Genomic DNA, 23,998 nt, shown 5'->3' on the forward strand with positions numbered 1-23,998 from the left:
CTATCTGACATCAGTACCCAATCCGAGAAGCCAAGCTATCTGCAGCTTAGCTAATCCGAGTCATTGATAAGAACGCACGCAAGGAATACAATGGAGTTTGAGAACTCGGTAAATGAATACCTTGTTTGACCTTGGTTCCCAGGATCTTTGTAACTTCCAGCATGACGGCCGTACCGCTGCTGGGGTCTATTGCTCCATGGACCCAGCTGTCTCTGTGATTGCCGTATAATATATACCTATCTGGAAGCACAAACAAGATTTCAGGCCTCGGCTACATTGTAACAGTTTGTGATTTGTGGAATAAATAAATATAAAATAAAAATAAATACTTAAGAACATAAAAGGACAGTCAGGAAAATCACTCTATATACTCCACAGGTAATAAGTAGAAGATAATACAAATAACTCAGAATGTTAAAATCGATTGCAGAGTGAGGACCAGACCAGTAATAAGCAATGAAACCTCACTAATGCTCTACATCTGAAGCTAACCATATACTGATTAAATAGGCCGATTATCTCGCCTCAATAGGGCCAGTCTGATCACAGGTGGAAAGAAGGATTGGGCATGTTGGATTCGAACATGTCTATTCATTTTCTTTTTGTTTGGAGTTTGACCACTGCTGGCACATCCCCTTTAATAGACAAACGCTCAAATGATCAGCTCTCATCTGTTTCAGTAAATGCATTCACTCTCCATAGAATAAAAATACTAGAGCACATTTTTTGGCTAATTTCTCTGATGTTCCCATTGGAAATGAATGTATAATTTGTCAACTCGGTAGTGCTATTGCCCAGGAAATTGGGACATGTCCTAAAACATTTTCCCTATATCCCATCCATGCTTATAGTATCAGATAGTACTGGGAATTTCAATATTGGCAATGGGAAAGATGCACTGTTTTGTCATTTCTGGCCCTGGTTACACTGCGTTTATGCAGTTCCTTGGGGAGGATCCATCTAAATCCCCAAAATATAGTGACCACTGGTGGAGCCATAGACTGCAATAACACGAGTAGACTCTGTAGATTTGTCCTAACATTATTTGTCTTTTCAGACAGGCACAAAAAGTAGTGTGAAGAAATTTATCAGCAAAATTTCACCCCCCCCCTAAACTATTTATTTGTGTATGTAGGGGTTCAGGCTGAATCCCTTTTTTGGGGAGATTCCAATAAAACTGGGGATACTCTGTAAAATTACAGTGTGAATGGGGCAGCCTTCTCATATTTCTGGAGGAAACAACACAATATAGAGTTGTAGGAACAGATGTTCCAAGTTTTTGTCATTTCATGGGTGACAGATGTCAGTAGAACCTTTAAAGAGGCTGTTCAATCTCATCATATTCACAGCAGTTGCTGCTTTTTCCATTAGTTTGTACATGAGTTCCAATAGTCGGTCCCACATCAATTTGAACTAGCCCTTTAAATATAAATGTATAAATTAAAATAATAAGGGTGCCAGTTCTCTTACCAGGCTCCACGCTTCCTCTAATGATGCCCATCACGTTCGCCGATGACCTAGTTTCTGCATAATTATATACATTGACATGGACATCACTGATGGGAAAAAAGGGGGATTCAAATGTTACCACCATGATTAGATCTACAGACTAGTATTTACTGTTCAGGTAATGGATGACATCATGTGCACAATCATACCGTATAAAAAAGAAGCTCAGACAGCGCAATAAAAAAAACTTGGCTACCCAATCTGCCGCCTAAAAAATAAATGTACTCTAAATTAAGCTTTTAACAACAAAGTTTAACTACAAAATAAAACTATAAATTAGAACCAATAGATAAATAATAAATAAATATATATACTAGCTGTACTACCCGGCTTCACCCGGGTTAATAACTGCTGTTAGCAAAATAGAATGTGTTAACAAAAATTTATTCTGCACACAAAAACCACAAAACAAATAGATAGAAATGTAATTATTAAAAGGCAAAAACTAAGCTAATAGAAGCATTTCACAACATATATTTCAACACCAGAGATATTCCACACAGATTTAACTAAATTGGCCAAGTAATGTGAAGCAATCATCTACTACTTATTCGAGAGCCTTTTGATAAACAACATTCTTAGTTTTTCCTTCAGGTGCAAAGAAGAACAGATTTTTGGCTGTTCCAACTCTTCAACAGGCCACATAAAGTTGACCATGAGAAAAGCATGGAGATTGTAAATCGATTCCAACTACTTTCAAGGACTGTCTTCCCTCTCCTCAGAAAGTTAATTGGTCCTTGAGGAAGCAGCTCTTGTTTTCATGTCTGCAAGCCTCACTTCCCTCTCCTCAGAAAGTTCATTGGCCCTTGAGGAAGCAGCTCTTGTTTTCATGTCTGCAAGCCTCACTTCCCTCTCCTCAGAAAGTTCATTGGCTCTTGAGGAAGCAGCTCTTGTTCTCTTGTCTGCAAGTCTTGCTTCCCTCTGCTCAGAAAGTTAATTCGCTCTTGAGGAAGCAGTTGCTGTTCTCATGTGTGTCAGCCTTGTTTCTCGGTCTTCACATTTTTCATTGGCCTGTAATGCAGCTTTTCTTTTCGCATCAACTGACATCCGTGCCATGGAATTCCTTTTCTTATGAGGCATTATTGTGGTAAAAATAAGGTAATGTGACTGACATCAGCCTTTCCACCAACACACCCTAACTGACATGCTATTACCTCACACAAGCTTTGTTATACTGAGAATGTCCTTTGTTGCCTATATTAACCAATCAGAGCTCAGATTAATTAACTGTAGCAAAATAGAAGCTCAGCTGTGATTGGTTGCTATTGGCAGCCTGATAAATCCCCAGCCAACAGGAAGCCCTCCCCATTGGCAGTATATATTAACTCACACATACACATAATAGACAGGTCATGTGACTGACAGCTGCTGTATTTCCTATATGGTACATTTGTTGCTCTTGTAGTTTGTCTGCTTATTAATCAGATTTTTATGTTTGAAGGACAATACCAGACATGTGTGTGTTTTAGGGCGAGTTTCATGTGTCAAGTTGTGTGTGTTGAGTTGCGTGTGGCGACATGCATGTAGCGACTTTTGTGAGATGAGTGTTGTGTGGCGACATGCATGTAGCGACTTTTTGTGTGTCGAGTTGCATGTGACAGGTTAGTGTAGCAAGTTGTGTGCAGCAAGTTTTGGGCATGGCGAGTTTTGCGCGTGGCGAGTTTTATGTGTGGTGCGTTTTGAGTATGTGCAAGTTTTGTGTGAGGCAACTTTTGCATGTGTTGCAACTATTGTGCATGTGGCAATTTTTCCGCGTGTGCAAGTTTTGCATGTGGCGAGTTTTCCATGAGGTGAGTTTTGCATGAGCCTAGTTTTGCATGAGTCGAGTTTTGTGTGTGGGGTCGAATTTTGCGCCTGGCGAGTTTTGAGTGGCGACTTTTGTGTTTCCACTTTTATGTGGCGAGGTTGGTGTATGTGTGGTGAAATGTGTGCTGAGGGTGATATATGTGTTCAATCACATTTTTGTGTGTGGTGCATTTTGTGTGTGTTCATATCCCTGTGTGTGGTGAGTATCCCATGTCTGGGCCCTACCTTAACAACTGTACGGTATATACTCTTTGGTGCCATCGCTCTCATTCTTTAAGTCCCCCTTCTTCACATCTGGCAGCTGTCAATTTGCCTCCAACACTTTTCCTTTCACTTTTTCTTCATTATGTAGATAGGGGCAAAATTGTTTGGTGAATTGGAACGTGCAGGGTTAAAATTTCGCCTAACAACATAGCCTATGACGCTCTCGGGGTCCAGACGTGTGACTGTGCAAAATTTTGTGGCTGTAGCTGCGACGGCGCAGATGCCAATCCTGGACATACACACACATACACACACACACACACATTCAGCTTTATATATTAGATAATAGAGCTGGAGTGACAGAGGCTTCAGATCGACAGCCTCATTTGCATATCAATTCAAATCCTGATTTCTTAGGACCCGACTGACCATGTAAAGGCATAGACCATGAAACCCAGAAGGGTCTCATTATCCTTCCTACTTGCTGGGGGCTGTATACTCCTGATTGATTAACAGCTTAGACTGTGCATGCTCCGATGCTGCAAGCAAAGATAACGCATTAGAGGCATGGTCATATAAAAACTGGCAGGAAGATCGACCATCGCTGATAGAATGCAGACGTGGTCTATCACCTAGGAGATGACCAGTAAACAAGCATAACATTAAAATAAAAGAGAAGTTCTGTGGTATTTGCTCAGTTTGTTGAAGGAAAAATTAACATTGTTATTATTGGGGGGGATAACTTTGGTACAATGGGGAACAGAAGAAAAAGAAAAACTAATCCAGAATCTGTGGTGCAGTACTAATCGGAGGAGGTTGTCAATGGTCTTCTTTAGCGAGTGGATCCATAATAAGAACTCTTACACTGGCACTAACATGCTGTGATGTTCTTAAATATAAATTCCATTTCTTAAAGGGAGTTTGTCAGCAGGTTCTCACCCCCCAAACTATTTATATGGGCATGTAGCTCTTTCAAAGACACGTCCGGCAACACCTTTACATGGCCATTCCCTTTCCCGTTACTGAGAAATCAGCATTTGAATTGATATGCAAATGAGGCTGAAGTGCGATTTGTAAATCTAGAGCCTCTGTCACTTCAGCTCTGTCACTCCCCACTGGGTGCAGAATAGAGCTGGAGTGACAGAGGCTTCAGATCTATAGCCTCATTTGCATATCAATTCAAACCCTGATTTCTCAGTAAAGGAGGAACAGACTGGCCATGTGGACTTGTCTTTTAAAGAGCTACATGCACATATAAACAGTTTGGGGGGTGAAATTTTACTAATGGATTCCCTTTAAAGGGATGTTTAGTTTAGACATCTATTTGTTTAATGCCCCGTAAGGACATATGCTAAAATCATAAGTTTCTCTCTCCACATAAGCCATGGGGAGTACAGTATTTTCACCTTCCATAACTCAAGGCCCAGGGACTCGCATACGCATACCCAGTAAACTGCAGTCTGTCAACTGGAAATGTATGGAGTTGGGGTGCTGCCCCCATAATATGCACGATATATAAGAGAATATAGAGGATTGTACTGTATCACGCATTATTTGAATTCTTGTATTTTTTTACATTTTCAATAATCTCTCTAGTTATTGAATAGTAAAAAGTAGCATTCCTGAACCCATAACCTTCCTTATGTTCCCAACAGAACATTGCCAACCACCTACTGTAGTAGCCTCATCTTATTATTATAACTTATCACTTGCAAATTATTAGCATTAGGTAAAATAACAAGATCTTACCCTCCATTATATTCTCCATCTGTGCGAAAACCGGGCCCAACGTTGTAGGTACAGGACAACCCGCCTTGCCATGAAGGGTTGGCGGAGGCACCAGTCAGCTGACTGCGAACAGGGGTGACACATACATTACAAATAATAAATTATGCATATACAGTACAGACCAAAAGTTTGGACACACCTTCTCATTTAAAGATTTTTCTGTATTTTCATGACTATGAAAATTGTAAATTAACACTGAAGGCATCAAAACTATGAATTAACACATGTGGAATTATATACTTAAAAAAAAAGTGTGAAACACTGAAAATATGTCTTATATTCTAGGTTCTTCAAAGTAGCCACCTTTTACTTTGATGACTGCTTTGCACACTCTTGGCATTCTCTTGATGAGCTTCAAGAGGTAGTCACCAGAAATGGTTTTCACTTCACAGGTGTGCCCTGTCAGGTTTACAGTAATAAGTGGGATTTCTTGCCTTATAAATGGGGATGGGACCATCAGTTGTGTTGTGCAGAAGTCTGGTGGATACACAGCTGATAGTCCTACTGAATAAACTGTTAGAATTTGTATTATGGCACGAAAAAAGCAACTAAGTAAAGAAAAACGAGTGGCCATCATTACTTTAAGAAATGAAGGTCAGTCAGTCCGAAAAATCGAAAAATTGGGAAAACTTTGAAAGTGTCCCCAAGTACAGTTGCAAAAACCATCAACCGCTACAAAGAAACTGGCTCACATGAGGACCGCCCCAGGAAAGGAAGACCAAGAGTCACCTCTGCTTCTGAGGATAAGTTTATCCAAGTCACCAGCCTCAGAAATCGCAGGTTAACAGCAGCTCAGATTAGAGACCACGTCACTGCCACACAGAGTTCTAGCAGCAGACACATCTCTACAACAACTGTTAAGAGGAGACTTTGTGCAGCAGGCCTTCATGGTAAAATAGCTGCTAGGAAACCACTGCTAATAACAGGCAACAAGCAGAAGAGACTTGTTTGGGCTAAAGAACACAAGGAATGGACATTGGACCAGTGGAAATCTGTGCTTTGGTCTGATGAGTCCAAATTTGAGATCTTTGGTTCCAACCACCGTGTCTTTGTGCGACGCAGAAAAGGTGAACAGAAGGACTCTACATGCCTGGTTCCCACTGTGAAGCATGGAGGAGGACGTGTGATGGTGTGGGGGTGCATTGCTGGTGACACTGTTGGGGATTTATTCAAAATTGAAGGCATACTGAACCAGCATGGCTACCACAGCATCTTGCAGTGGCATGCTATTCCATCTGGTTTGCGTTTATTTGGACCATCATTTATTTTTCAACAGGACAATGACCCCAAACACACCTCCTGGCTGTGTAAGGGCTATTCGACCAAGAAGGAGAGTGATGGGGTGCTACGCCAGATGACCTGGCCTCCACAGTCACCAGACCTGAACCCAATCGAGATGGTTTGGGGTGAGCTGGACCGCAGAGTGAAGGCAAAAGGGCCAACAAGTGCTAAGCATCTCTGGGAACTCCTTCAAGATTGTTGGAAGACCATTCCAGGTGACTACCTCTTGAAGCTCATAAAGTGAATGCAAAGAGTGTGCAAAGCAGTCATCAAAGCAAAAGGTGGCTACTTTGAAGAACCTAGAATATAAGACATATTTTCAGTTGTTTCACACTTTTTTGTTAAGTATATACCGTAATTCCAATTGTGTTAATTCATAGTTTTGATGCCTTCAGTGTGAATGTACAATTTTCATAGTCATGAAAATACAGAAAAATCTTTAAATGAGAAGGTGTGTCCAAACTTTTGGTCTGTACTGTATATGAGATCACATAAACCTATAGAAAATTCTATGTGGACATTAGTTCCTCTACTACAGAGGTGCAGCGAAACCGGGGATGCAGAGGTAACAATCCTACCTAATGGAGATCAGTGCATCTTCATAATACATGGCACATGGCCGATATGGGGCCGTATTGCAGATCTTGCATTAGGACCAAGACTATGTTCTTCCACCAAAAAATGGATTTAGATGTCATTGCCAAATGTGCTTTACCAGTTGCCTAATCAGTCCCAAGTAGAGAAGAGTGAATACATTTGCAGGACCGCCCACCCGCGATTACTAGAAGCACGTCCGGGCTGTAATACACAACCATGATCTGCCAGGTATGGGGCAGACTGACCGTGTGACCCCGCTCTATACACCCACTTCCGACTTGCACGGTATATGTATGGCGGATGTCATGAAGGGGTTAAAGTGTCTCCGAAAGAGAATTATTGTTTCAAGCAAACTTCCATTTTTTTAGTTTAGTTGCCACCTCTTACCATATAAGTTTCTCTGCATCTCCAAATCCAATCGGTTGGGTTGGGATCGGCGGGCGTCCTTTAATATCATTCTCATCTATTCTGTAGGTAAAATCTGGAAAAAAAATTTCATAGTCAATGATAGAAACTAATAAATATTTGAGATGAGTAAAATGAAGACGAACAGTCATGCAAAGAATAATAATAAGGGCAAAATGGAAGACCGTAGAGATCCATGGCCAATACTAAAAACATACAAGAATATGTACGTGAATAAAACCAAGACCGGTTTCCAAGTTTCATCCATTGTTCATCGATGTTTACCATCACTGTGGCATCCATTTTTCTTGTATGCCAAAAAGCAAAATTACCGGCTTCGACTCCCCAATAAACATCAGCAATAAGGAACACTTGGATGACACCCGGACGGCATTAGGGTTCTGGACATTCTTTTCACAGAACCAAAGGAAGAGCTAAGATCTGTGACTCGGATCAAAACCTGACATATCTATGTTTTTGTTTTTCAGGAGACTCAGCCCTCAGTCAAACATGTGAACAGCACCATAGACTAGAACCGGTATAAGTTCTAATACATGAAAAAACACTGACAGATCAGGTAAGTGAAAAACGGCTGTGTGAATGGGGTCTTATACTTACTTTTAGCTGGATAATATGGAGTACGCAGATCTCCAAAGTTTTCAACATAAGATCCTCGCTCCACCCCACTGGGGGGCATGTACCAGGAATGAGGATATGTCTGAGATTCGGCAGAAGCCCCATCATTAATATCTTTGGGGTCTGTATACACAATGAGGCCAATTACGCCAAATTTTTCAGCATTTATTGCCTAAGTAAGAAGGAAATCGTTAGAATGTGAGCTTTAAAACATGTCTTACTGGTTATATTTACGAAGTATCATGGAGTAGTTTTTCGTAATATTTCTAAATGTTCGGAGGTTCACTCAGATTTTGGAGTGAAATCGCACTGCGCTGAATACAGCTCAGAAAAAAATGCAGATCTGCACTGTCTCATTGAATAATATTGGTCCCAGTGCTATCCCTTTTTTTGTAGTATTGCACTTGTCCGATTTATAGTCTAGTGTGAGCGAGCCACAAAGGTTTGTTCTCCTTTTCCTTCTTCAGGCGGACACAACTTCCTGGTTCCTGGGGGCGGGTGCTCCTAATTGATAGTCAGACCAGCGGCTACAGGTTTTTGCAGTAAATGCTAACATTTTCAAGCTTATAAAGCAGGTACATAATTGATAATGTATTCTAGCTTAAAGTTTGCATTTCCGTTAAAAATTATATTGCAAATGTTGTTCAAAAAAAGTGGCTTTACTTTTGCCATACTTTTCTAAAAGTAAAAAATATCTTATAAAAAAAATAGATTTTCACTAAATTTGAGTGAACATAGAGTTGTAGATTCATATCAGCAGTTACTAAAGTAAATCTGTCATATAGTTTTTACACTTTAATCTGAGAGCAGCAAAATGTAGGGCGAGAAAATCTGATTCCAAGGATGTCACTTATTAGGCTAGGTGCTGAAGTTTCAATAGAACCACTGTTTTATCAGCTGGAGATTATCGCTGCTGGACTAGGTCTCACATGTACAGCAGTCCAGCTAAACTGTGTAACCACACCCCCACCTGTGATAGGCAGCTTACTGACAATGTACACAGAAAGCTGCCAATCAGGGGTGTGGGCGGGGTTATACACAGCTCAGTATTTGAGCTATGCGATCTGCAGCAGAGAAAACAGGGATTCTATCGAAACTACACCAAGGAATCCAGTAAGTGACATATCACTGGAATCAAAGTCTCTTGCGCTATATTATGCTGCTCTCAGATTACATAGCAAAAACCTGCTGAGAGGTTCCTTTTAAAGCACAACTAAAGAGCTTTCATGTTTATCTGCCATCTCTAGGATTCATTTTTAGGGAGCTAATATCTAAAATGACCACCTCTGAAATCACTTTTTCGTGCATTAGAAAATTGTATAAATAACTGCTATATATTAATGGAAATGCTTATCCAGGTGATCTATCAGCAGAATGCTGGCTGTCAGCAAAATATGTGTAAACCTGCAGCCTGTGAATGGACTATAGACCTGGACTGTTGCAAAACCCATCAGCATATGCAGCCTTTGCCTACAGTCAACGTATAGAGCAAATTCCACCAGACACTGAGCAAAATGAGATTCTCAGCAGCCCTGGGGGTCATTAGAAAATCATTCATGGGTGCAAACAAAACATTGACACACATCTCTCTACAAATATGTTTTGGCAAATAACATTGTTTCTATATGAAGAATTTACTGATAAAGAGAAAAATGGCACCTTAGTTGACCTGCCAGCTCCTCCGTAGCGCACAATGGCAATGGTCTCAGTCAGATTCACGGTTTGACTAAGAGCTTCAAAGTCACTCAGTTTACCTTGGTTGGCGTATACCAGCTTTCCCTGTAAGACAAGAAAAGGATCAGACATGTTAAGCCGATTTTTACTCACAGTACTATAACCCCTTTATTTCTGCCTCCACCGGAGGCGGCACATGCGCAGTTGGGGATCTTAGCGTTGAGGTCTCGTCTCCGGGAATCTACAGGAATAACAGATGCTCTCTGTGTGTTCCCTGGCTCTCAGAGAGGTGCTAATAAAAGCAGAGATAATTGCCTCTTTTTCACATCAGGTTTTTTGCATCAGGCACAATCCGGCTAATTATTGGATAAAAAAAAAAAATTGGAGCATGCTCAGTTTAAAATAAAATGGAATCCGGAGCCGGAATCCGTCATTTTCCGGATCCGGCACCTTCCGGCTCCCATAGGCTTCCATTCTAGCAAACAGCCGGAAGCGTCGGATCCGGCGCTTCTGGCTTTTTCGCCGGAGACAAAAAATGTTGCTATGGACGTTTTTTCCAGAAACCAGAAATGGCAGATTTGCCGTATCCAGCGAAAAATGGACAAAACGCAATGTCATCCGGAGCAATCCGGCACTAATACAAGTCTATGGGGAAAAAAACGGATCAACATTCTCCGAATCCGGTTTTTTGAAATTTAGGCGGATTGAGCCTGACAGCGAAAACCTGATGTGTGAAAGTAGCCTAAGTAGACTGTACGTCTCCAGTCCATACCAGGGACATCACATTGAATCAACGGAAATGCCATATCTATAATAACCTTGGTCAATAAAATCCACTGATATATCTATATTAAAGGGACATAATCACTTCTGTGGTTTCAAGCAGCAGAATTTTCAGCCTTGGGAAAACACATAAACATAATATCCACTTGAATTATGGATGGATCATACTCATGTTTGATGTGTCTAGGATGGTGGAAGAATGCTCGGAAATATGGCAGTTATATTTCTCTACTAGGAGGTCCTCGAGAGGGGATTTATCGTTGCATACCATTAGATATCCTCCTCTCACCAGACCAAAAGAAGGGGTGAAGGGTGAGAATAAGACCCATGAAAATTACTCATTTAGGGAAATTCATTGTCGGACCTAGGAGAAACAATGAGTATGGTAGATATGTCCACATTTCCGCAGTGTCTCCTCTGCTAGAAGATTTCACAAATACAATCTGTAAGATGTTTTTATGTATACATTTTATTTTTTAACTGTTCTCGTGTGTGCATCTTTCTTATTAAATCTTTTTTTACTTTATAATCGCTGTACACTTTTTTCATATATTCAATTTAAAATGTAATAGGTTTGTTCCTTGCTGCTCTAAACGTACCCACAACCTCAAAGAGGGAAAGTACAACCTGGTTATGTTACCTTGTGTAAGCCAGAGTGCTATCAATGTACCTTTCTGGTGATTGGGAAAGCTTGGTGTGCTTGTGTACCAAGATCAGGCACCTTGCTTGCCTAACAAAACAGCGATTAGTGGCAGTAAGAATTGTGGCGTGGATGTGTGACTGCCGGTGGGGTGCGCTTAGCTCCTTGTCAGATTATTGCTATTGTTGTGTGCAACAGTGAGTGTGCGAAGCGGAGTCCCCCTTTTACAGTCGCATCTGAATAAAGTTTGCAGCGAGTGGGCGGTGTTTGTATCACAGCTATATCTACTTTTCTGGTCATCAGATACTATTGGGTGGTCCCATGTCCAGTTCCTACGTGAAATTGAAGTCACGTACTAATACTTGGCATACCTTTACATTACCACTGGGACCATACGCAGCATATGGCTTCACCACATTCGGATCTGCTTGATCTTCAGTTACATGTTTTTCAGAGAGTTCTGACTGGAATGGCTTGTTACCATTTGCTAAAACTGATGTGTGGAAAAAAAGACATAAGAATTCATAAAAAAATGTTGATAATTGAAAAATATAGTTAAAACCAAACTTATCCAACCCCCCCAGTGCAAATGATATTTATTAGCAAAAACTGCCTGCTGTTTGTTATAAATCAATATCATATACATACCCTAATCAAAAAGATATACCTTATTAATTAAAAGGAAACTACTACATCTTTATCGGGACACAATATATCTGGATATCGGGCCTCCTGATGAGCCTAATGAGGCGAAACGCGTTGAGGCGGTAATTGCTAAGTGGCAGTGGTGGTTGAAAAATGAACAAGGGATAAGATGAGTATCAACATTATGTGTATATGATTTGCTATTGAGCATGTTCATTCACAAAGTCCTCTGTATGTTTTTGTGAAAATACTCCATGATGGAGAAGGGGTGTTTTTTGAGCTACCTGGCTTGACCCGTTTGTAGCAGGTAGGGAAGTGGAGTTACACTCCCCCTGACATATATATGAGTGTATTAGGATGCTATGTGGGCTCTAGAACCGAGAAACACTAAAAGACATCAATTAATTTGATAGAGGATTTTTTATTTTTCATATTGTATATTGGTGTGGTTGATCCCTACCAACACCAATAGCTTGGTCTGGAAAAGGCTTTGTTCATTAGACAATATATGGACTATTTACCATCGTACCACCACTTGCCATATGTGTTCAAATTTTGTTTTTAAGGGTTGGGAATCTAGAGTCTCTTTAGAATAGAATTGTTTATGTCTAGGGGTCCCTTTAGAATCTGGGTAGAGGGTTTCCTTAGTGGCTGCAGGGTATATCAGGAACCCTAGGGTCAGTCATCGTGGAGCGGGGGCACCAATACGTTCCCCCCCTAGGGTGTCAACCTCCGCAGCCAGGTAGGTGTGAGCTTAGTGGACACACCTAGGAACTTCTAGTTTATCCCAACAGTTTTAATAGGTTTATTTGAGCACTTTTTTCTTTGTTTTTGTTTTTTTGTGGGTCACTTTTTGGTGTGGATTCTATTTTTGGTCCTTTTAATTAATAAAGTAGATCTTTTTGATTAGGGTATGTATATGATATTGGTTTTTGAGACCCTTGATATATATATTTTTTTAGATTGATTGTTATAAATCAATTACACAAAAACAATATAAATAGCTCAACACAATTAATAGAACAAGTGGCTGACTAATCCAGTCCGGGCTCGGGGAGAATCCTCTGGTAGGTCGCCCCTGTGAAGGATTACTAATGAGTAGTGCTACTACACTTGATTCATAATTTCCATAAAAATGTATAACCTAATCATTTATTAAACAAGCTAGCCAAATTAATATTACATAGAAGCAAACATAAATTTGTGTACTAGAGTCAGGTTATTTTTGCATGTAGCTGAACAGTGGACACCAGAAATCAATGTTACTGGTGGGCCTTTGCCTCCAGGCTCAGGATTCTTCAACTCATTTATGACAAGCATCTTTATACTTAAAGAGAATCTGTCAGCAAATTTAACGTGGTACGCCCGAACACTTACATTCTGGTTCCAGGGGCAGTGCATGCACAGTGACAAAGTGTGTGTGTTTCCATGAGAAGATCACACAGCCCATGCGTTGCACAATATGGCGAGATTTGCCATCGCTACACATAGGGATGTCAGTGGCAGAGAGGGTTGGAAACAAAAAGTATTTCAGGAATACTTGAAAATGACTCAACCGATTCCCTTTAATAAAGCTCCTCTGGCTGTTATAACCTGCTGCAAATGTGAAGCATAGCCAGACACTAGTTTCGGGCTGCGTCCCTGAGGAATACCCAGGGTATTCTCAAAGTTTATTTCATTGTTCCGTCTTGAGACATACCACTGATCCATAGACACCAAAAATGTTTAATTTTTATTTTCTCCAGAATAGAATCCCCAAACTTTTGTGGCTTATTTATCTGGTTTTGAACAGATTGAAGCCGACTTTTCTTTTTGGGTCAGCAGAGGTGTGCTTCTTGGAGATCGAGCAAGGAATTAGTAAACTTCTTACTGTGTAATCTGAAACCTCAGTGATGCTGCCACCAAATATTACTGTAGGTCTTTTGCTGTTACTTCAGGGGTTTGGACCTTTCTCAGTAATCGGGTGGCAGCTGGTGACAGATTCCTCTTTCTGCCACATCCAGGTATCGTAGCCACCTTTCCTATAACTTTGATTTTGCAACTACGCTTTCAACTGTACTTCTAGGGACATTTAATGCCTTTGCTATATGTTTTGTATCCTTTTGTTTGTTTGTGCCCACTTTCTTGATAACTCAAGAATATTAGTAAACTGGAGCCCATTGTCCATAAAGATGGCTGTCGGACAAACCTTTGATGGTTTATTCAGTTGATCGGTAGGCAGCTATCTTGCCCAACTCTCCCATGTACAGGAGCACTCGCTCCACCAAGCTCTCCTGTGTCCTCTATAAGCCGCTGCCAGACACGTCTGGTTGCAGCTTATCTCAGGGGGAACAAACAGGCAGTCTGGAACCTCAGCCATTGTTGGAGGGAGACAGTGATGACCCAGGACAGGAGCACAGGGTACATGTTGACAGTTCTTCATACCTGTGTGAGAGGACTGTGAGCCCTAGAGCTGCACCACAGCTAAGCACTAGATTGCCAGGATTTGCCCATCCCCACCTGGCTTCCTATATAGAAAAATCCTGCCTGCCATTCCTTGTGTCACCAAGCCTGTGGACCCTGAAGCCCCAGGCTGGAATCCTTTGTGACTACAGACTTGCTCCATCAAAGAATAGCTACGGCTAGGATTCAGGGTTCCACTGTTGAGAAGTATATTATAGCTATCTATAAAAGAGCTCTATTGGTTCTTGTGGTTCCACATATGAGGAGTTTATGATAGGACTAGCCGTGGAGATGATTTTGTTTTCATTAAGTGCACCAATTGTTCCTGAAAGCACGCCAACATCTGCAGCAACTGGGGCCCCAACATGGGCCTGTAATACTTGCGTGGCTACAGCCATTTGTAGGTTAAGAGTGATTAGTTAGGAGCGTGCCTGTTGTAATTTTAAGGAGAAGCGCCATCCCTAACATTCAGGTTTATTACAAAGCATATATTGTGCCTGTATAGTAGATTGGGTAATATTATCTGTTTGCTGTTCCTTGTTATTCCCCCTGTAATTGTCACCACTTATCCCCTATAACTAAACCTATTACGTGTTTAAACCTCATTTCTTTTGAGTGTGTACGGATCGTGGTTCTCCTGAATCGACCCCTGGCAGAAGAGAAAGACCCTTCTGCATTCTTCTAGAGCGTCCAGCAAAATTCGGGTGGAGGCACTGAGCCATAATAGGGTGAGAATTACCAGACACCCTGACTATGGAGGTGGCTTAAAGGGCGGTTACATATTCACATTGTTTTTGTTTCATTGGTTCATTGGAAATAGCCAAAAGTTAGTAAATTCTGCTAACAAACCTAACTTGCACTGGGGGTTGAATAATTTTGATTGCAATTATAACTGTACTGCAAATAATATATGAAATACAACTTTGACCTATCAGAGCTGCATTGCCAGACAAGGCCTACCAGCAATAATGGCACTGTTTCTAGAAAAGTACACCTTCTTTCTAATCTTTCAAATCTTTCAGAACCCCACCGACACCAATCATTTGATAACCTGAATTAAGTTGTGAAGACAATGAATAACTTCTATATAATTTTTATTGCAACTTTATATTTTGCTCAATTAATAAGCTTTGGAATATACTATCATCAATCAGTAGGCTATAGGAAGAAATCTCCAAGGCATTAGATTATTGATGTGGCTTTATCACTATTCAATTCTTACGTACCCACTTCAACATTGTTAGGTTTGTCTGCGTTGGGGAATGATAGGTAGACGTCGTATCTTTCCTCCTTAGCTTCGTCAAGCCCAATTTTTGAGTCTTTCCATTGATCAAGGATCATCTTCACTAAATCCTCATCTCCTTTAGTTGTGGCCATGTGAGGATACTTACTAAGTTTCCTGTACAAAAAGGAGAGAGAGTTTATGTTGCACAAAGAAATTACAAGAAAAATTTCATCAAGATGCCCCAAAGTCTTATGGCAAGAAAAACTGGGATCAATTAACTTGTCTAATATCAGCCCTAGAGAAATCTGACAACCGTACAGATCTGGGAAGGTTATCTTGACTCTGATAACGCAGCACTTGGGATATCATGGCAAAAAAAGTGTAAAGCTGGAGTTACACTAAACGACTTACCAACGATCACGACCAGCGATACGACCTGGCTGTGATCGTTGGTAAGTCGTTGTGTGGTCGCTGGGGAGCTGTCACACAGACAGCTCTCTCCAGCGACCAACGATCAGGGGAACGACTTAGGCATCGTTGAAACTGTCTTCAACGATGCCGAAGTCCCCCTGCAGCACCCGGGTAACCAGGGTAAACATCGGGTTACTAAGTTCAGGGCCGCGCTTAGTAACCCGATATTTACCCTGGTTACCATTGTAAAAGTTAAAAAAAACCAAAAAACTACATACTCACATTCTGATGTCTGTCACGTCCCCCGCCGGCGTCCACAGGGTTAAAACTGCTTTCGGCAAGAGCGCTGCTAATGCACGCGCTGCTGCCGAGAGCTTCCCTGCACTGAATGTGTCAGCGCCGGCAGTAACAGCGGTGACGTCACCGCTGTGCTCTGCTTTACGGCCGGCGCTGACACAGTCAGTGCAGGGAAGCTCTCGGCAGCAGCGCGTGCATTAGCAGCGCTCTTGCCGAAAGCAGTTTTAACCCTGTGGACGCCGGGGGACGTGACAGACATCAGAAGGTGAGTATGTACTGTTTTTTTTTTAACTTTTACAATGGTAACCAGGGTAAATATCGGGTTACTAAGCGCGGCCCTGCGCTTAGTAACCCGATATTTACCCTGGTTACAAGTGAGCACATCGCTGGATCGGCGTCACACACGCCGATCCAGAGATGACAGCGGGTGATCAGCGACCAAAAAATGGTCCTGATCATTCCCATCGACCAACGATCTCCCAGCAGGGGCCTGATCGTTGGTCGCTGTCACACATAACGAGATCGTTAGCGGGATCGTTGCTACGTCACCAAAGGAGTGACGTTGCAACGATATCGTTATGTGTGACTCAGCCTTAATTTGTCATTGGACAATGGCTTTTACAATGTTATCTTAATACTCTTAAGTGAGAACTTGTCACCAAAGGTTCTCAAGATGGTGCCTTGTGAGTCATAATAACCTCTGCTACCTATGTGTACTCTCGTGTACTCTCAGGTACTGGCAAGCAAGTTATGCTCACACGTTCTCCTTAGATGGTCTTCTAGGGACACTTCACCCCAAGCTTTGGTGTTAGGGAGACTTCTCCAGTAGGAGGCTTGCGTTAACAAACACATGAAATGTAAAGAGGTCTTTGGAGCAGATTTTTGGTGACTGCACCCCAATTATAAATATTAGCATCTCTTAGACCCAGGTATAAAATGTGGACTATGGACCACTGCCTATTTGGACCATTAGATATCATGACTCCACAGGAACTATATACAACATAAAAAGGAAGTATACAGGAAGCTCTCTGTGTCCGGACTTATTTTATAAAGTGCAATTACTTTGATTTCCAACTCAGCACTGAGTAGTATTATGCTGCAGACAGGCATATGGGCTACAGCTATTTCTATGCCAATGGTTGAAAATACTTAATTATTATACTTAGTTGTATAGCACCACCATGTTCTGTAGGCTGTACAGACATTGTCATCACTGTCCCCATTGGGGCTCACAATCTAGATTCCCTATCAGTATGTCTTTGGAGTATGGAAGGAAACAGGACAACCGTGAGGAAACCCACGTAAACACGGGGAGAACATACAAACTCCTTGCAGATGTTGTCCTTGGTAGGTTCTGAAACCTGAAGCAACAATGCTATCCATTGAGCCATCAAGTGTTCTCCCCAGAAGGTAGGCGACAGGGAAACCAGATCAGCTTGGTCTAGGACACGATGACCCTGGAGTTCACTTCCAACTCTAACATTCTATATTTTATAAACCAAGATCCTATTGTTCCCTTCATGGATGATGAACTGTTAGAGGTGTCTATCAGTGGTAAATTTTATTTTCCACTGAAATAAACATATTTAATATGTCATCTATGTGTCTGGCTCAAAGTGGCATTCCCATTTTAGACATTTGTGGCATACAATATATACAGGAAATGCCAAAATTGTATAATAGATGTGGGAACTACATCATCTCTGGGAACCAACCCTTCATCCAGAATGAGGTTCTCCTGACCCCCTGTCCTACATGGTGCAGCAGTCTCTGGCCATCGCAACTAGGTGGAGAGAGTGGAGAGGTGGAATTAGATACAAATACTGTATGCTTGGCTGTTTTTGTGACTCCCACACCATTCACGCTCTACCTAGGTGCACCAATCATCAGCCACCTCTCCAGGTGGTGAATCCCCTGTTCTAGAGACAGGTGAGGTTCCTAGAATTGATACCTCCATCTATTAGACATTTATGGCACAGCCTGTGTATTTGACACAAATCTCTAATACCCTTTTACCTGCTAGCCAAAGATATTTCTGTTAATAATAATAATAATAATAATAATTTTATTTATATAGCGCCAACATATTCCGCAGCGCTTTACAACTTATAGAGGGGACTTATACAGACAATAGACATTACAGCATAACAGAAATCACAGTTCAAAACAGATACCAGTAGGAATGAGGGCCCTGCTCGCAAGCTTACAATCTATGAGGAAAAGGGGAGACACGAGAGGTGGATGGTAACAATTGCTTTAGTTATTTGGACCAGCCATAGTGTAAGGCTCGGGTGTTCATGTAAAGCTGCATGAACCAGTTAACTGCCTAAGTATGTAACAGTACAGACACAGAGGCTATTAACTGCATAAAGTGTATGAGAAGATGGAGGAACGTGTTAATAAATACCATCTATCTATTATCAGCTTGAAGCAAAAGGACGTAGAATTTTAGCATGAAATCCTACACTGAACTGTCAAAAATAATAAAATTGACCATGAAAAGTAATTATTACCCACAGTAGATATCATCTAGTACGTCTGGCTTAATATTCAACCAAAATTTTACAGTGTCTCAAGTTTAACAAAGTATAAATGTGTTATAAATGTTGATCAGAGGCCATATATGCTTCATCGGTTGTCTATCTATTACATTAGTTATGCTCAGAAGGAGAAAAAAACTGATGGAAGTTTTCAAACAGTTTCATGTCGAACAGTCCGTGAAAAACGGGCAGCACAAAGATGATGGAATCTGACTGCTGTCCAATTTTTTCACGGACACAGTCTTACATTGGTGAATTTGATCCAACACTTGGATCAATATTGGACATGTCTCCATACTTATGTGGGTATCACTCGGTCAGAGGAAAAAAAATCAGACATGTGAACTACCTCTACAGACTATTGTAGGTGTGTCATGTCGGACGCTGTTCACACTAGGGCATCCGACAGACAGCGGTAATTCCTCATACGTCCACTACACGCTCAGTGGCGTCGGCTAGACTTTATCCAGCTTGCTCGGGGTTAATCTAGCTGGTAATCAGGTTGGAGGCTGGGTCACGCCCACGGCCTTTAAATAGTCGTGCTGGACTTTGGGCGTCGCCGATTATAGCTTGTGTTTTGTGCCTAGTGATTCCGGTCTGGAGTGGTGGTCTTGTTATAGGAATATCGTATCTGGTGGTGCATTATCCTTCGTTATATTTCTCCTTCCTATATTTGTATTTGTTTTGCCCTGTGCACATTATAGTGTATTCCTGTGTGTCTGCGGCGTGGTGCGTTTTTCAGTTTTCCCTGTCTGTGCTTTCTGTAGGGGTTGGTGTGTGGTCTTATCACTGGGTGGCGGGTGGTGGTTTCAGCTTAAGGCTGAAACAGGAGTCAGGGTCAGGCCTGGCAGCCCAGACATGCACACCTTTAGTGTAACTTCTGGGAGAGGGACAGACAGGGTTTCCCTAGCCTGAGGGATATCGCAGGAGCCCGGGTAACCAGCCTTAGTCTACCCAGTACCCCCGTGACAAGGTGCAAGTGCTATCTGTGAGATATCCTATCAAAATTCAAAGGTTTATTAATTCATCGTTAAAAAAATTAACAAATGAAAAAGACACAAAATTATGGGAGACGGTGAGAAATCTAATGAAAACAGTACAGAATTACATGCGAAAAATGCTCTCGATAGACCAACAATAAATTGGAAAAATACTACATGAGGAGTATAGGAGTAATTCCAGTAATGCTTAGGGATAAAGAGCCACAAACTAGCATGTCACGTGTAATAATTCACCTGGGGTGAGCATGTATTGGAGTGTTGGGTCACGTGGCATTTGGGGCTCTTTGACACTGAGCACTGTTTGCATCACTTCTACGCCATCTCATTATTCCATGATCCTTCTGACTTACGCCCTAATGATTATTAACTACTTTTGCACTTTGTCGATGGCTAGGAGTTTCTTTTGTATAAACTTTTTATGTACTATTCACTCCATTCTGCTTCATATGGGTAGACTCTTTTTACCCAATTCATCATTTGCAGGGTTGTTTTGTTTTTTGTATTGGTTGAATTATTTTTTTTTTAAAACAAATTCTTCAAAATGGCGCACATTGTTCATGAATTTTGTGCAAAATAAAAATGTTTTGTCGTTAACCTAATCTTTACCCTAAAGTATCATATTCTGTTAAAAATTGTGCAAAAAATACGGTAACAAAAATGACAGATGTACATAAAACCATTCTAAGGGGAACTGGAACATGTTGGTGCAAAACTTTTTCAACTTCTAAAGTCGCAATTAATGAATCAGCTGAAAACCTTTGGAAATCCCAAACTCTGCTGCATAAAACAAAAGCAGGCAAACATATATCAAATTACTTAAAAAAGGGGGCAAAGTAAAAGAACAAGGGGCAAAGAAAAAAACAGGCAAAACCACCAAAAACTAGACTAACAATGCTATAAAGAATCTGGCCCTTTGTCTATACGTAGTCTCTTTTAACGTTTTTATGTTATTTTTTTTAAACAATGAATTAATAAATCTCTGCTGTCTATGGCACTTAAGTATTATAAGTTTTTTTTCTCATGTTGGTGGTTTTATTATAATGTTTAAAATATTACATAGTAACATGGTTTTTAAGGTTGAAGAGAGACTTTAAGTCCATCTAGTTCAACCCATAGCCTAATCTAACATGTTGATCCAGTGGAAGGCAAAAAAAATCATGTGGCAAACAGTAAGCTCCACATTGGGGAAAAAAAATTCCTTCCCGACTCCACATACGGCAATCAGACTAGTTCCCTGGATCAACACCTATCAAAGAATCTAGTATATACCCTGTAACATTATACTTTACAAGAAAGGCATCCAGTCCCCTCTTAAATTTAAGTAATGAATCACTCATTACAGCATCATACGGCACAGAGTTCCATAGTCTCACTGCTCTTACAGTAAAGAATCTGCGTCTGTTATTATACTTAAACCTTCTTTCCTCCAGACGTAGAGGATGCCCCCTTGTCCCTGTCTCAGGTCTATAAGTAAAAAGATCATCAGAAAGGTCTTTGTAGTGTCCCCTCATATATTTATACATTGTAATAAGATCACCCCTTAGTCTTCGTTTTTATCAGATGTATCCAAATCTAATTGTGGCATTTGCTGGTCATTATATATGTCCCTAGAAGAGGAAAGCAATGGTGAAAGGCTGATAGAATAGAGGCTAGTCGATGTAAGTTCCTTAAAATCTAATTTCTGATATTGACAGAAAATTGCCCTCATGTATTAGTATTAATCTGTTTCATCCACATTATGTGGGCAAATAACGAGACAAACCAAGAGCCTTGATGATAAACTGCAATTAAAAGCATCTTTTAATAAAATGATGATACAAGTTTTACATTGTTTATATACTTTACACATTAATTTTCAAATTATTTTGAAATTCTTATTTGCCAAATGTCATAATTAGATAGATCATTACAAACCACAATGGATAATTTTTGAGCAATTCTGATAATTTTTTGATCAATCAGAAGCTATCTCTGCTACTGAACAATGACCAGTTATTACTCATATTAATGTAATGAATAGTGTACCTGTCCCCATCAGACAACATTAGCGATATTATTGATACATGTATTGATTGATTACTGTTCATTTCGTTACAAAACAAAAAAAATTCTCACCTCAGATTTTCCCTGATGTTTTGGCTGTCTACTTCTTTCATGAACTCTCGAATAAAATCTTCATCGACATCTTTTGAAAGATCTTTAACCCATGATGGTGTGGAAGTCTTTGAGATGCCAAAGTGTCCAATAAGTAATCCAATAGCCAATATCAAAGCTCCCCCAAAAATGCCCCCAACTATTTTCCATAAATTCATCGTTCCTCGCTAATCCGAGACAACCAAAAGAAGAAAAACTGTTCTTGCTCTGAACTTTTTATAAAACTATTATCTCATTACGACCTTGGTTTAGATTTGGCTTCAGATAACGGAGTAAGATGTTCTTCCACCATATATAACAGTGCAAGTAACATATTATCAGTTTATAGCACTACAACGTTTTTTTTTAAAGTCATAATCACCAAAATGTGTCCTTTGTCCTTTGGTAAAACGAACTAAATGCATTTATCGCAGCATTTATTGTAGGGTAATATTAATTTTTATAATATATTGCTATTCCGAATCAGGTAATGTGTGGAGGAGGTCATACAGTGCAACACGTGCTAATGATATGTCTTATTCTGTTTCATAGCACTGAGTTTTATAACTACTTATTAAGCTGGCAGTACATTTTCTGCAAATCAGAGTTTACTTCACAAGCTGATACAAGATTATCTACCTTTGATCCAAAAGATTATTATTTAACCAGACTGAGTGGATCTCTTAACAGAAAGGCTGATGACAGTGCCCTAAAGATCAAGACAAGAAGTGTTAGATAAGACCCCGTTTACTGAAGAAAGCCGTGGGAATGGTGCCCGTACATCAGCACATGGCATCCTCTATCAGTCTGTAGGAACTCTGTAGGTACTCAGGGGTGGACTTTTAACTGGTTCCTCCACCTCCAACAGCTGAGATTATCAAAGCAGGAGAGCTCCAGGAGCGCTCAACTGAACAGATTAACCCCTTCACTGCTACCAGAAACCTGCACTGTTTAATATGATAGTGAAGTGCTTCTAATCAGTGCAGGAGTATGTAGAATCAGACACCACGTTCTTCTGGTCCCTCTCTGTCGTGGTAAACCCTTGACAGTACCCTCCCTTCTACAAGGGACCTTGGGAACCTCAGGGACGGGTCTATGAGGATGTGCTGCGTGAAAAGACCGAATCAACCTGACCACATGTACGTCAGATGCTGGTTCCCCACATTCTCTCTTCAGGATCGTAACTGTTCCATTGTACCAGATACTGAAGAGACTAACAAACCAAGTGAGAATCAATGATCTTAGCTATCTGAAATTCCAAATTCCCATCAACAATGACCGGGGATAGAGGTGGTGGTGATGGTTCAGAGGACGCAACATATTTTTTGAGTAGAGATCAGTGAAACACATGATGAATCCTAAAAGTGGGTGGCAAGGCAAGGCAGAATACTACAGGATTGATGACAGCCACAATCTTATAGGGCTCAATGAACTTGGGTCCCAGTTTCAAGAAAGAACTTTCAACGTAATGTTCTTCAAGGACAACCACACCAAATCACCAACACACAAGTCCGGATCCACCAAACGTCTCTGATCAGCCACACACATATTTCGACCCCATCCTCTTCAAATTATTCAGAACCCCTTGCCACATACTGTAGATGTAATAGATGATGAAAACCTTCCTCTTCAGGTACTCCTAAAGAACAATTCCTATTAAAAGCAGAACTGAGAATGAAACCCGTATGCCCCAAACAACAGGGACTTACCAGTTGACTCATGACAATGGTTATTCACCATGAATTCAGCTAGAGGTAAGGAAGTAACCCAATCCTCCTGATTCTCAGACACAAAACACCTAAGATAAATCTAAAGATTCTGGTTAACGCGTTCAGTTTGCCCATTAGACTGTGGATGAAATGCTGAAGAAAACAATAGATGGATCCCCAAACGAACACAATATGCTTTCCAAAATTTGGAAATAAATTGTACCCCTGTCAGAAACCATATCGTTAGGAATCCCATGTAATTTCATGAT

General features: G+C 40.7%; 1 protein-coding gene across 1 annotated transcript in view; it reads right to left on the bottom strand.

The window, feature by feature from the left end:
• Positions 1-22,580, bottom strand: part of NAALADL1 (N-acetylated alpha-linked acidic dipeptidase like 1) — a 38,531-nt gene extending 15,951 nt beyond the window's left edge. The window contains exons 1-9 of the mRNA XM_077287741.1: positions 22,003-22,580; positions 15,637-15,809; positions 11,695-11,816; positions 9,886-10,005; positions 8,209-8,398; positions 7,573-7,666; positions 5,269-5,370; positions 1,471-1,556; positions 121-240 (exon numbers count right to left, since the gene is read on the bottom strand). Coding sequence (XP_077143856.1) covers positions 121-240; positions 1,471-1,556; positions 5,269-5,370; positions 7,573-7,666; positions 8,209-8,398; positions 9,886-10,005; positions 11,695-11,816; positions 15,637-15,809; positions 22,003-22,199 — 1,204 coding nt within the window. The 5' untranslated portion in view covers positions 22,200-22,580. The remainder of the gene's footprint in view (positions 1-120; positions 241-1,470; positions 1,557-5,268; positions 5,371-7,572; positions 7,667-8,208; positions 8,399-9,885; positions 10,006-11,694; positions 11,817-15,636; positions 15,810-22,002) is intronic.
• Between the last annotated feature and the right edge of the window lie 1,418 nt (positions 22,581-23,998).

The sequence above is a fragment of the Ranitomeya variabilis genome, chromosome 2, assembly GCF_051348905.1.
Source record: "Ranitomeya variabilis isolate aRanVar5 chromosome 2, aRanVar5.hap1, whole genome shotgun sequence".
In the NCBI taxonomy this organism is placed as follows: Eukaryota; Metazoa; Chordata; class Amphibia; order Anura; family Dendrobatidae; genus Ranitomeya; species Ranitomeya variabilis.